Source organism: Gorilla gorilla, chromosome 4 (genome assembly GCF_029281585.2).
Source record: "Gorilla gorilla gorilla isolate KB3781 chromosome 4, NHGRI_mGorGor1-v2.1_pri, whole genome shotgun sequence".
Lineage (NCBI taxonomy): Eukaryota > Metazoa > Chordata > Mammalia > Primates > Hominidae > Gorilla > Gorilla gorilla.
Window position 1 is genome coordinate 180,675,414 of NC_073228.2, and position 13,859 is coordinate 180,689,272.

At 42.5% G+C, this 13,859-nt stretch overlaps 1 protein-coding gene across 11 annotated transcripts in view; it reads right to left on the reverse strand.

Moving 5' to 3' along the window:
* Window positions 1-5,385: 5,385 nt before the first annotated feature.
* The window catches only part of UIMC1 (ubiquitin interaction motif containing 1), a 120,065-nt gene continuing 111,591 nt past the window's right edge, over window positions 5,386-13,859 (reverse strand). For 8 of the 11 annotated variants that reach the window (XM_019027939.4, XM_031011332.3, XM_031011333.3 and 5 more), the window contains 5 exons: window positions 11,607-11,685; window positions 8,860-9,031; window positions 7,451-7,514; window positions 6,347-6,383; window positions 5,386-5,828 (listed from right to left, as the gene is read on the reverse strand). In XM_019027939.4, the coding sequence (XP_018883484.4) occupies window positions 5,618-5,828; window positions 6,347-6,383; window positions 7,451-7,514; window positions 8,860-9,031; window positions 11,607-11,685 (563 nt within the window). In that variant the 3' untranslated portion in view covers window positions 5,386-5,617. Of the gene's footprint in view, window positions 5,829-6,346; window positions 6,384-7,450; window positions 7,515-7,581; window positions 7,936-8,859; window positions 9,032-11,606; window positions 11,686-13,859 lie in introns of those variants that run through there. The other 3 variants (XM_063706999.1, XM_063706998.1, XM_063707000.1) reach the window with 2 other exon arrangements.

The following is a 13,859-nucleotide window of genomic DNA, read 5'->3' on the forward strand; positions in this document are numbered from 1 at the left end:
AAGGTTATGGTAAGTACTTCTGAGCAAGAGGCAATGAGGGAGCACAAGCGGAAGGGGCTGACTCTGCCGAGAGTGGGCAGGGCTAGCTTAAGAAGCTGAGTCTTGAAGAAAGAACAGCAGTATGCTGACAAAAGTGGTCCTTGACAAAGTGGAGAGCATGTGCACAACCACAAATCACACACACACAGCAATGAGGTGCAGCTCCAGGCGCCTGAAGAGGGTACACCAAGGTAGGGATATACAGTGGGAGAGGAGGTGACAGGCAGACTGCGGAGTCTAGCCTTTAGTCTGTAGGCTGCGCAGAGAGAGTAGGTTCACATCTTAGGTCTTCTCTACTGGAAGAAGGGGAGTGTTAGGCTGCTGTGGAGCTATTGGCGAACAAGCTGTTTTTCTGTGGGAATTTCTCCTCAAAGGTACAGAACCTTGGGGCACCAATGTAGAATACTAGACAGCCTGCAACAATCTTTGTTGAAGGCATGGATACACTTTAAAGCTTCAGGCTGCCTTGTCAGCAGTAACTCTATCCACAGATAGTAGGCCTCCACATGACATCAGGATGGAGACCAGAGATAGTGGCTCCTCTATCAGTAGTGTCATGAAGAGGCTGGGAAACATGCCAAACATCAGTCCTGCTGTGAAGTTTACTGGGTACCAACCAGGCATATAGGCTGTGAAAGGCAGGGAAGTGGGGGATGGGGTGGCGGAGGGTAGAGTGGCTGTCACAAACAACATAGCATCCTGCCTAGCCCGGGATCCCAGTCCCTCTCAACTTTGTTCAGTTGGGAGAGGAGAATGTGGAACTGACTATGAAAGGCCCAGCTGTGATTCATGCAGATAGCCTGCCATTTCTTGAGCCAGGGTGAGGATATGCCCCTGACAAGCATTGCCAGGGCTCTTCATCTGCGTTTCTGGAAGGTCTGTGTCCAGACCCCAGGAGCAGGGGTCCTGGTTCCCTAGTCAGAATGCCAGGGAAAGTCTGGGTCAAGGCCAGTGGAGGGAGAAGGATGGCTGAGCTTGAGGTCTGTGAGCAGCTGGGACAGCCTGGCTGTAGCAGAGGCACTGCAGCTGCCAGTGGTTCTCTTCAGACACCAGATGGCCACTGACCAACAAAGGGAAGGACAAGTCCTCACGAGGTTCCCTCATAGCCCCTTAGTGCCAATCTCCAACTGTAGAGATGGAGCTAAGGAATGAGGAAAGGCAGTTTGCTGGGGGAGAGGTGGGCTCAACCAGAGCACTGCCGATGGGCTGGGAGGTCAGGCCTTCCCTCTGAGCTTGCTCACAGGCTTCTCACCACCCACAGTGCCCACGCCAGGCACAGAGATCCTCAATAAGCTCCCCCAATTTGTTCCACACCCTTTATACCATGAATGTGCCTTGCAGCTCTCCTACACACATCGAGCTACTTCTGTTGTGTCTGTGTTTGCACTGACTTGTCTGGAATGACCCTCCCTTTGGCCTCTCCCACCTTTTCACCTCATTTTTCCTCATCCCTTAAATTATAATCATCAGCGACAATGAGGAGCCCTTCTCTGAAAAGCTCCTCCTGGCCGACCCCAGCTGAGTGTGGTCTGCTTATTGGTTCTGTATTATGATGCATGTTCTTGTATCACTGCCTTTATATCTGTTTATTAAAGGCATCTGTTTATGTGTTCTTCTTCCCCATTGTACTACGGGCTCCCAGAGAATGTTTCTTATTCACCCGTGCAGCCTCAGACCTCAGTTCTGTATCTGGCAAGGAACAAGTATCAATTAATTTTTGTTAAATTGAAGAGCCCTCCCACAATCTCAATAGTCCAGGGCTGGCCAGGCATGATGGCTCACACCTGTAATCCCAACACTTTGGGAAGCCGAGGTGGACGGATCACTTGAGGTCAGGAATTCACGATCAGCCCGGCCAATACGGTGAAACCCCGTCTCTACTAAAAATTAAAAAAATTAGCCGGGCGTGGTGGTGTGCACCTGTAATCCCAGCTACTCGGGAGGCTGAGGCAAGAGAATTGCTTGAACCTGGGAGGCAGGGTAAGTTGCAGTGAGCCGAGATCACACCACTGTACTCCAGCCTGGGTGACAGAGCAAGACTGTCTCAAAAAAAAAAAAAAAAAAAAAAAAAGTCCAGGGCTTTTGAAACTGAGAGGAAGTAAGTAAGCTCTTACTGTCTTCCTGGTGCATATGGTTTCAGCAGTCTTTCCACTAGTCCATCTTTCCACTGACAACTACAACCCTCTCATCCACTTACTACCTGCCTTCCCCTCCCCAAATTCCCATCTGCTAACAACCAAAGGCCAAAGCTACCCTGACTCACAGGCAAAAATGAGCTCATCCAAACCTGAAATTTCCCTTGAGTCATTAGTTTTGTGACTGAAATGAGAAGTAGGAAGTAGTGTGCTATAGTACAGAAAGCTTCAGCTCTGGGGTCAGGCAGACCTGGGTTCAAAATCCCATCTCATTACCAACTGAATGACCTTAGACAAATTTCTTATTCCTCTGAGCCTCGGTTTTCCTTGTATAAAACTTGGAGACTGATGTCTTCATAGGATTTGCTTTAGGTTAGGTAAACCCAGAGGCAGACCTAATTTGAATGCAAATAACTTTATTTGGGAAGTGATCCAGGACAGGGCCAGAATCAGGGCAATGCAAATGATATGCCTAGGGTACAGAATGTAAAGAGACCCTCTCAGGTTCATACGGGTGCCAACCTTGCACTTAGATGAACCCAAGAATAAAGGCTCATCACCCTAGTCCCAGTCCTGATCAGGAAAATACAGAAGAGGAGCTGGAAGCCAGGTAGGAAGAGAAAGAAGCCAACGAAGTGTACGTAATTGTTACTGGGAGCTTAGGTTCACTCCCACAGGGAACCCTGAGAAATAGGTAGAATGTGCCTTAGAGTTGTCCCTCACTGAGTGAGGAAGCTGGGGTATTTATCCTCCCACTTCCACTGGCTGAGAGCTGTCCCAGGGGCACTAACTCCCTGGTACTCTCAGCTTGTGTCAACACAAACCAAGAGAAGTCCTCAGGCAGAGTCTCAGGTACTTGCAACAGGACTCTGTGGGTATACAGCAGAATGGCGAATGCCTGGGGGAAATGGGCGAGGCACAACCTCTGCTGGGGCTGCTGTAAGGACTAAATGAAAAAGCACAACTACAGCGCCTAACAAAGAGAAGTCCCCCTCTATCTCTTCCAATGTATGGCAATAGCTAGTGAAGTTTATGGAGCTTCCCAGCTCTCCGTGAGTTGGCAGCATCAGCAGAACAGCTGTTTCTCATCTTTCAGAAGTAAAAGAAATCCAGGGGCCCTAGGAGAGCTCTAGATGCCCAGGACCCAAGTTTCCTGTGGAAGCCTGATGGTTGATGGAGGCTGAGTAGTCCCTCCTGAGTACACACTCCTCTGAAAACTATCTCCTCTTGCATCTGCACCCGTCCCCCATCCCTCCACCCCTTAGTGCAACATCATTTGTGACACATAGACTAGCATCACATTAATAACTGCTGCCACTAACTCATTCTTCTATGTGATGACATTGTGCTGGAACAAAGCTTTATCCACATTATGGTAATGCTGAGAACCCTGTTAGTATGATTTTTTCCCATTTTATGGACAAGAAAGCTAGGTCTCAGAGAGGTTAACTTTTATCAGAAGCAGGGTGCAGATGTAGGCTGATCTCACACATTTTATACTTTGTCTCTTCACTCTTTCACTAATGCTCCTCTCACAGGATCACAGCATGGGGAGAATAAGACTGTGGGCAAACAAGACGGTTGTGAGGAGGCGATGGGGGAAGTGGGTAGCTGTTCTTCCCTTGACTCCCCATTAGCTAATATTAAGCCTGTGGTTCCTGGTCTGGCTGATCCATACCCTCCCGCTGCTGACTCATGTTTTAGGGAAACTGCTCAATTTTAAGCTAAATAATTCACTTTCCAGAAGTACCCTTTCCCTTTTCTTATCTTCAGGCAAACAGATACACACACTGTCCCCTGTTTATAGAGCGCTACCTCCAATAAATTGCCATTTAATGAAAGAGAAAACAAGCGAGAGTTAAGCTTATGGGACATAACTGATAAACTACTTTTCACTAGAAGAAAAACAGGAAAATAATCAATACTGGAGTCAAAATATAGCATTTTCTTCAGGAATGAAGAGTAGGGGCACTGTGGTTCCACTGCCATGGACAAAAAGTGGCTTATTTGTTACTCTAAGCCTTTGCTTCCTCATCTGGAAATTGAGATGATAATACCTATACCCCATAGGGTTGCTATGAGGATTAAATGAAGGCCACATACATTGCCTGGACCGTAGTAGTTGCTCAAAAAATAACAGCTATTTCTTATGTGCTGCTAGCCACTAGGTCAGTGCCATCCAACAGCAAGACATTATCTATGGAAGGAAAAGAGTGAGACTGCCATCTTGCCTTCTTCTAACTCAAAAGGTTGTGTGCAAAGGGACCTAGGCAGGAACAAGGCCTTAATGTTTGTGCTGTGTCTTCCATCCCAGCTATCTGCTAACTCCCCAGTCTAACACATACCTCATTTTCATGTTAAAAGATAACTTTGGACAAAATCAGAAGTTAGGAGATTCTTGAGTGTGCCTGTTTATCCTGTCCCAAGATCCTTTCCTGGTCAACAGCCACCTCCCCCAGTTTTTCATTACATCTTCAAATCAGTTTTGGCCAAAACTAGCATTCTTCACATCCTTGTTTGGTCGTCTCCTTCAGGTAGCTCCTTCTACCAACTGACATCCTCTCATCTTCGGAGTCTGCACATGGCATGCACCGAGAACAGACCACATCTCTGTTCTGCACTGGAAGCTCCTAGGCAACACGGTGAGGAATGTGCACTATGTTAGTAATGTTACCAAAACAGAAGCCATGTCCTGTTGCTGCTAACCTTTGGCATCAAGAGACCCAATCTTGATTTGAACAGATGAATATGCCTGGCATCCCCACTGGTTAATCTATTTAGAAAAAATAATTGCATAGGCATCTAATAACAGAGTGTTCACTTGCACATTCCTGGGAAGAATGGCAGGACACATCCTTCAAATGTTCTATGCTCAGGCTGAGAATTCCACTGTGTGAGTACAAGATGAAGGGACAGGTCACTGAATGGTAGGGATAGCAGAATAGGTAGTGGGAGTCAATGCCCCTGGCACCTCCCCGAATTATGTCAGAAACAGTCAAGGGAGTAACCAGTGTTCAGAATTGTGCAGTACACATTAAGTGAATATATTCATGGTATGTCAAGGATCAGTAATGGCATTCATTCAGCATGTGATTTATGAGTCTAATAAACTACCTCTACAATGAAAGTATCCCCACCCCAAACCCTGCAACATGAAGGAAAAAAAATTAAAATTTCCATCTATTGAAATAAGATTTCGTACAAACATAAATATATTTAAATTTTTTAACTGTAAGTAAATTCAAACAAACTGTTATAAAACAGAATACACAGTTGTCTGCATAGATCATAAAAAACATAAAAACCAGAATGCTGAGTGGGTGCTGGTGGTGAAAACTGCAGGGCTAAAACTTGCTGAACAATGAACTAGGGACCACTATGGCTTAATGAACATGGCCCACCCCTCCTACTAATGGTTTTGTCAACTTTTGGACCCTAGAAATTCAGAATTTTCTCCTTCTTCCTCTGCCAGCTTTGGTCCGTGTCCGACTACCTGGCTGGACAGTAACTTGCTTTTTAAAGTCCACTAAGCAATCTGTGGCTTCTGAAATGGAAACAAAAGACTTGACGGGAGATTCATTTAAGTCACGACGTGTGAAAGAACTCTGCATCTCTCTGCTGCAGCCTGCCTCTTCCATCCCTGGTGAAGGCGCCCTAGAGAGAAGGAAAAAAATTCAGATTCAATATACACCTACCAAGCATCAAGGACATGCTATGCACTGTATCAGGGGATTTTACATATCAGGGGATTATTAGTACAAATAATCTTTGTAATAATCCCACCACATATCATCACTCTGTTTTCACAGATGAGGTCACTGGGTAAATCATATACTACTTAAAGCTGGCCATTGAGAGAATGAGAATTGAGATCCAAATTCCCAAGCTGCTTGAGAATCCAGGTCAGAAAACCAGGGTTAGATGGGGATAGAGAGGTACAGAAGAATAAGACATAACTTTCACTCTGCTTGTTTTAACACAATGAATGAATTGAGCTATCCAATCTTTAGCTAAATGGGGAGCACAGAGTCATACTGAGAGAGAGGTCATAATAGTTCCACAGTGATTTCTACTGCAACAGTTTGAGTATCACACTACACACAGAACACAGGACAAGGCCTGCACTTTTCAGAAATGCTGACAGCCACAATTCAGTGCACAATCCAATTCACCTGAAGGCTCCTGTTTCTGAAGACTTGATGTCTGCATCTGTGATATGAGAGAAAAAATAATAATGTTGGTAGTAGTGTTGGTAATCATAGCACTTCTCACTGATCTTTTGCTTCCTGTGCTCTAGGCACTGCTTCTCATCAGGCCTATCCAGGTAGCACAGATCCCCAATCCCCTAAACCCACAGAATGTGAGCATTAGTGTCCAACAGACTCAGCTGCAGGGGCACTCAGATGAACACTTTTGAATGAACAACCTCTGAATAAATCTACTTCAATTCTGGACTTGAGGAACAAGGAAGTTGCCAAGGGAAATCTGCCACCTGCAGAGATTCACAAACTGGTGATCTAGAGACAGCAGGATATGAGGCTGGGAGAGGCTGCCTTTTTATAGTCATCAGAAGGCACAACAGATTTGCTTGGTGGGAATGAACTATTAGAACTAGATGGTAAGCACATCTCACCAGGCTTAAGCAAAAGCTCCTCTTCCATCCACATCTGGTGAATTTTAACAATAGCGACTAATAACAACAGTAATAATAGCAGCTAACATTTATCAAGAGCCTACTTATGCCAGGGAATATGTTTGGAGCTTTACCAGATACAATTCTTGCAATCTATGAGGTTTGGCATTACTAACTCCCTGCAATGGTCTTAACCAATCCACTCTACTGCTCCCTAAATACTACGCACAAACGCTCAGGATCACAGGTTGTGACACTAAGATAAAGGTAACATATGAACGATGCACAAAACAATAGGAGGAAGCAATAATGTCTGCATATCTAGTTTTCTGTGCCTGTTCCTTTAGAAGGTATACTTGGGGCTTGTCGTATTCCCCTGTGTTTTGATAGTGTTTTTTCTGAGTTCAACAGGCTGTCCTGATCCAAGGATTTATAAAGCCTGAAATGAAACACAGGATGAATAAGACAGCATATTGCCCCATCTTCCTTAAGGAGAGATGACCTAGATTGAGTCTCAAAGGCTGGCTGACTGGATCACGTGTGTACCCAGATAACCCCAGCAAATAGTCAGGGGGCTGGCAATGGCTATCTTCACTGAAAGGCCTTAGGCAGAAGCCCAGAAAACTGGTCCTGGGGTCCTCACCTGAAGTCTTGTGCTCAGACTGTTCCAAGAAACTAAGGAGTCGGCCTTCACTGTGGCCTTTTTCCTGTAACAGAGAAAAATAGATGAAAGGGTTACTTCATGTCAGAGTCTAAAATACAACTTCCACGGCCCAGATCACACGTGTTCATAGAAGAGAAAAGGTGTGGGGGCCACAGCTCTAGGGAAGTCTTTTGCTTTCTAATAAACAAGGGTTTCACAAGTGAAAAAGCAAACTATAATGAAGAGAATACATCGCTATGCCCAGAGTATCATGGATTTAAAATAGAAAATAAATTTTAAGGTAGTGTCTACAGGCAGTGATCCCAGAATAAACTGGCTGTATAAGTAAGTGCTTACCTATAAACCATAACTCCAAATCTCCGCCTCAAAATCACCCCATTCACAGAGAGGGGTCTCTTTCTTCTGGCATGACAGACAATGGCTTCCCCATTTTAGTGTGTACAGTGACTCCTTTGTCGGTAACCCTAGAATATGGAGCTGCTGCTTTATCTTTCGTCTCTAAGCCAAGACTTGCTCTTCCTGATCTCTAATTACAAGGCCCCAAAAGTACATCCATCCTTCCCAGTGACCAGGGCCCAGAACTGGCAGCTTCCTAAGGAGTTCGACAGAGTTGATCTCACATATATTCTTGGCAGTGGGATTATAAATTGGATATCCTTTCTGGAAAGCAATTTGGCAGGTTTCGAGACACTTTAAAATTTGTACATCCACTGACCTAATAGTTCCGTATCAGAAAATGTATTCTAAGGAAATAATCAGTGGTACAAAGACTGATTAATGTTTTAAATACAATCTTATAACACAAAAGAACCAAAATGTCCAATAATAGGTGTATGGTTAAATGACCATCTGTGTGATATAAACATTAACAGTAATTTTTAAAAATAAAACCCAAAATGATGTTTACACTACACCTTAAGTTTTCATAAATGCGAGTGAGAAAACTACATATCGAGTACTACACAGAATATAGTATACACATAGTACTAGATATATAGTATGTTGTGTGTGTGCTTATTGCATATATATTGAAAGAGAGAAGGGGGGAGAGGGAGAATAGTGTTAATTACATTAACAATGCATAGAAAAAAAGACAGGAAAAAAATAGGCCAATACATTAAAGGTTATCGTCTTTGAGTAGCTAAATTATAGGTGATGATTTCCCCTGATTATTTATATTTTTTTGAACTTTCCATATTTTCTACAATGAACATGTATTACTTTTTAAATTAAAAGGAAAAATAATTTTAAAAAGCACAAATCTTGTTTCAAGATAAATAGAGGGAAGAGGGGAGGGAGAAGAGGGAAAAGCCAGAACAGAACTGTGGCCTCTTACAACTGACAACCAGGAGGGTTAGGTGGCCTTTCCCAAAACACTCTACACATACCTTTGGGTTCTTCAGCCTCTGCTGCCACTTCCCCTCCACAGTTGAACATGCTCTTCCACTCCCTTCAGGTCCATCTCCTTGGTCAGCCTTTGCAAGCTGGAGACAGCAGTCCACATGACACTGATACTCTCTAAATGGGACCAGGGATTTACAGAGGTAACACTTCTCATTCCTATCCAATAAGAAAAAAGGAAGAAAACACAGTTTTAAGATGTGCTTTTGCCTCTGGGCCCCTGGATATGTCTCAAATTGTGTTTTTACGTCGCAAAGTTATTCTATGGAGGAGACATATCAACCAATGCAGATTCACTCAGCAGGATCACCAATAAAACTAACCCAACGCCAATCAAAAGGACTGAGTGATTAGCAGTTTTCCCTGGCTGTTTCTCTGTACCCTGCTGTTGCAGCAGTGGGATGGTAATGAAATCAGCTCTTCAAACTATCTCAAACAATGCTGATTGCTCTTCAGACATAAAATATTCTGTCAAACTCTTCCAAAATTAAGTGTAATAGTTTTTTCAAAGAGAAGTTAAAATTTCAACAGAAAAGGGAGCACCAAGAGCATTAAATTAAGTTGACATTTTTACCAGGGTGGATGAACTTGTCTGATTAGCAAATCAAGTCTGTCTATATGCTGACTTCCTTAATTCTACAATCTGCAACATCAACTAAGAAGTTACTAAAAGCCATGTGGTTCTGCCAGAGGCTTTTGTGTAATTTTATATGCATAGCTATCTTTATCTTTTTTAAAAGAGTAGAGTTTGGGTAAAGAGAGGAAAAGTAGGTCCTTCAGGTAAAGTGTATTGGGCATCAGTAAAAATGGAATCACTGGGGGTAAAAGAAAAAAATGAGTATTTATTAAGTATTTTCTCTGTGGTGAGAACCTCTGCAAGGCCCTTTAATCACAATTCTCAATTAATTATTCAGCTCCATTAGGAAGGAACTAGTCTAACTATGGTCTTATAGGTAATAATTGTCAGAAACTAGATTTGCCTGACTCATAAGATCCCCTTGGTTTTAAGAAGCTAAAAAAATTTTCCAAAGCATGCTATCTTGGACATCTCTTTCTGGCCATTATTATTCAGTAACTACAGCAAGGGAGACTTGGATTAGCTATAAGGAAGACTTTTTCTGAAGATGTTTAAAATAGCAGAAATAAGTCTCTCAAATACTTATTATCCAGAAGAATGCAAGCAAAATGCTGCCTTAAGAGAAAAGCTAGACTAGTATACCTGTCAAGGTTTATCAATTAATGCAAAAAACATTAATTCCCTACTACATGAGAAACAGAAGTACTGCATAAGAGGCAGGAGTTTCAGAGTTGGACAGACTTTATCACTTCTAGCTGCAGTGATCTTAACCAGTTACATAAAATTTCTCTTTAGTTTCCTTACTTAAAAAACGAAAGAATAACTACCTTAAATCAACTACAGTGAGAGTTACAAACAAGGCACCTAGCACAATGATTGGCACATAATATTAGGCACTAAACAAACAGCTATTATTGCTGTCTCAGATACATTTTATTAGAAGCTGGGGATATAAACATGAATTAAGGCAAGTATCTCTCTCAAAAAACTCAGACTAACCAGGAATACAGAAATGTTCTTTTTTTAAAACCAAATTACTGCAATACAATGTGAGGAATTCCTAGACGAATGTCTACATTACAGTAAGATTCCAAAGGGATCAGCTCTGCTCAACTAAATTAGGGAAGACAGCCCTGAAACTCAGGGTCTAAGATCTGTGTTTCAAAGATAAAAGTTTCTGCTTAGTAACTGCTCTAATCTACTGTTGGTAATGACATTACTTTCAGGAGGAAGCACCTTTGTGCTATCTTTGATGTCCAAGATAGCATGCTTTGGAAAATTTTTTTTAGCTTCTTAAAACCAAGGGGATCTTATGAGTCAGGCAAATCTAGTTTCTGACAATTATTACCTATAAGACCATAGTTAGACTAGTTCCTTCCTAATGGGGCTGAATAATTAATTGAGAATTGTGATTCTGACCCCTTCCTCAGAATGAGCTTTCTCAGTCAAGCTGCAACACACAACCAAAAAGTCTTCTATATTGCCCAACCTTTCGCAATTCAACTTCTGTACTATTATACAAAATGTTCAATGCTTCCCAAAGAGCACCAAATACCAATAAGCAAATTAAAGAAAACAGAAACCTAAGAGCAATGTGGAAGTGGAGTGGGTGGCAGGATTGCTTTTAGTGTATTAAAAAGGGATACAAAGGCCACCTACACTGACAGAGACTAGGAATAAGAAAAAGAAATTCAGGGCTGGGCACAGTGGCTCACGCCTGTAATCCCAGCACTTTGGGAGGCCGAGGCAGGCCAATCACCTGAGGTCAGGAGTTCGAGACAGCCTGACCAACATGGAGAAACCCCGCCTCTACTAAAAATACAAAATTAGCCGGGCGTGGTGGCGCATGCCTGTAATCCCAGCTACTTCGGAGGCTGAGACAGGAGAATCGCTTGAACCCAGGAGGCGGAGGTTATGGTGAGCTGAGATTACGCCATTGCACTCCAGCCTGGGCAAGAAGAGTGAAACTTCATCTCAAAAAAAAAAAAAAAAAGAGAGAGAGAGAAGAAAAGAAAAGAAAAGAAAATTCAGGCATCCAAGCAATGAAGCAACTGGCAGGCCAAAGAAATACAGGGTAAGATAGGAATTGGTCTTTTTATTCAGTCCAAACAATGGTATGTTATATAAGAGCTCCGTGAATGCAGCATACCTACTTACTTGTCAATGTCTAGAGAAGTCTGGGCAGCTGTCCCACTGTCACTCTTGGTCTTGGCCTCTTTTTGTCTCCGAGTCAATACTTTTAATATAAAAAATATATATATACACACATAGTTAGCTGCCAGTAGACTCTGAATATAAAAGACAAAATGCACAGGAAGAAGCAAAGTTTAAAACCTTATCCCACTGGAAGAAGTACATTGTTTGGGAAGTCTCTATCTTTCTAGAATTGAGAATAGCGATTGTAACATTTGCACCAAAACAAACGTTTTGACGATATTCTGTCCGCCACAAGATATTCCGCTGTATGCTAAGCCATGAGATCTAAAGATCTACTCCACACCAAGAAAAGGTTTTTGTGTACTATCCCAGCTTGCAGCACTCAAGGGAGGGATTTACACTTTCCCAAGCAAAATTCTATCTGGTATGACACACACTCAAGTGAGGTCCTCTATGAAATATAGTAATGATAGCCATCCGAGTGCCTACACGAGCTCCAATCTTTATAAAACTCTGAAAAGTTCTGCAGTGAGAAAACTGTGGCTCAGAACAGTTAATACAACCAGTCTTTCCTCACTACACTAATACCACCTCCCAATTCTAGTGGGTATAAATCGCTTTAGCCCAAATGATACACAAATACATTGTCTCTCACACCAAAAGACATCTGTTTATAAAATAGTCTCTTAAAGGATCTTGGAGGTTATTTAATCAAGTGTTTTCCAGCTCATTCCTTGCATAACAAGAAAAACTACAACAATTTCACTTCAAACTCTGCCTTCTTTCCTCCTAACACCTGAAATCCCCACAACAGATAATTTAGCAGGGTTACGAGTAACCTAGGTTGTGAAGCATTTATCTAGTCCAGGGGTCAGCAAACTTTATCTGTGGAGACAGAGAGTAAATATTTTAGTCTTGGTAGGACATATGGTCTCTGCCACAACTACTCAACTCTGCACTCTTAGCAGGAAAGCAGTCACAGGCTATACATAAACAAATGAGTATGTTCCAATAAAACTTTATCTACAATAACAGGTATCTGGCTAGATTTGACCCATGGCTGGCCACCGTTTGCCTAACCTTCTAGATCAACCTCCTACTCATATGAAAATGCCTTCTATAAACATCCCTGACAAGTAATGATACAGTCTTGACTGTTTTTTTTTTTTTTTTTTTTTTGAGACGGAATCTCATTCTTCTTGCTCAGGCTGGAGTGCAATGGAGCAATCTCGGCTCACTGCAACCTCCGCCTCCCGAGTTCAAGTGATTCTCCTGCCTCAGCCTCCCGAGTAGTTAGGACTACAGGTGTGTCCCACCATGCCTGGCTAATTTTTTATATTTGTATTTTTAAATTTTTATTTATTTTTTTGAGATGGAGTCTCGCTCTGTCACGCAGGCTGGAATGCAATGGCACAATCTCGGCTCACTGCAACCTCCGCCTCCCGAGTTCAAGTGATTCTTCTGCCTCAGCCTCCTGAGTAGCTGGGATTTACAGGCGCCCGCCACGACGCCCAGCTAATTTTTTGTATTTTTATTAGAGACGGGGTTTCACAATGTTAGCCAGGCTGGTCTCAAACTCCTGACCTCAGGTGATCCACCTGCCTTAGCCTCCCAAAGTGCTGGGATTACAGGCGTGAGCCACTGCGCCCGGCCAACTTGGCTGTATCTTTTCACTGAGGGAAATTCACTTCCCCCTAGGGAAATCCATTCTAATTGCAATCTGCCTCAATCTGCATTTACTGGGGACTATATGAATACATTTACCCACCTTTCCACAAGTCAGCTCTTTGAACACTTAACAAGCTGCATTACAAAATCTTGGATTTACTCAGTTTTCTGCCCCACTAAAATGCAACCATCATCAAAGGAAGAACTATACCTAGTTACTACGGCTATTCTATTAAGATTCGGATTGACGAATCTTTGAGTGCCTAGGTTAGCTCTAATCCTTACGATGACCCTCCAGATTGGTATTATTACTTTTCCCCGGTTTTAATGGTATGGAAATAAACTAAGAGGAATTGACTTCACCATGCTATCAAAACTACTAAATAGTAAAACCCAGGATAGAATCTAGATCTGATTCCTATACTTATGTTTTACCTTCCTAATTAATCTCTTTTAGATACACAATCCAATTTGTCAGTTTTCCTTAATATGTGTAGCACCCCAAACAGAATCCAATATTCAACAAACAATCCAACTAGTAAAAAGAACAGAAGAACCATGGGCTACCCCATGTGGACTCATACT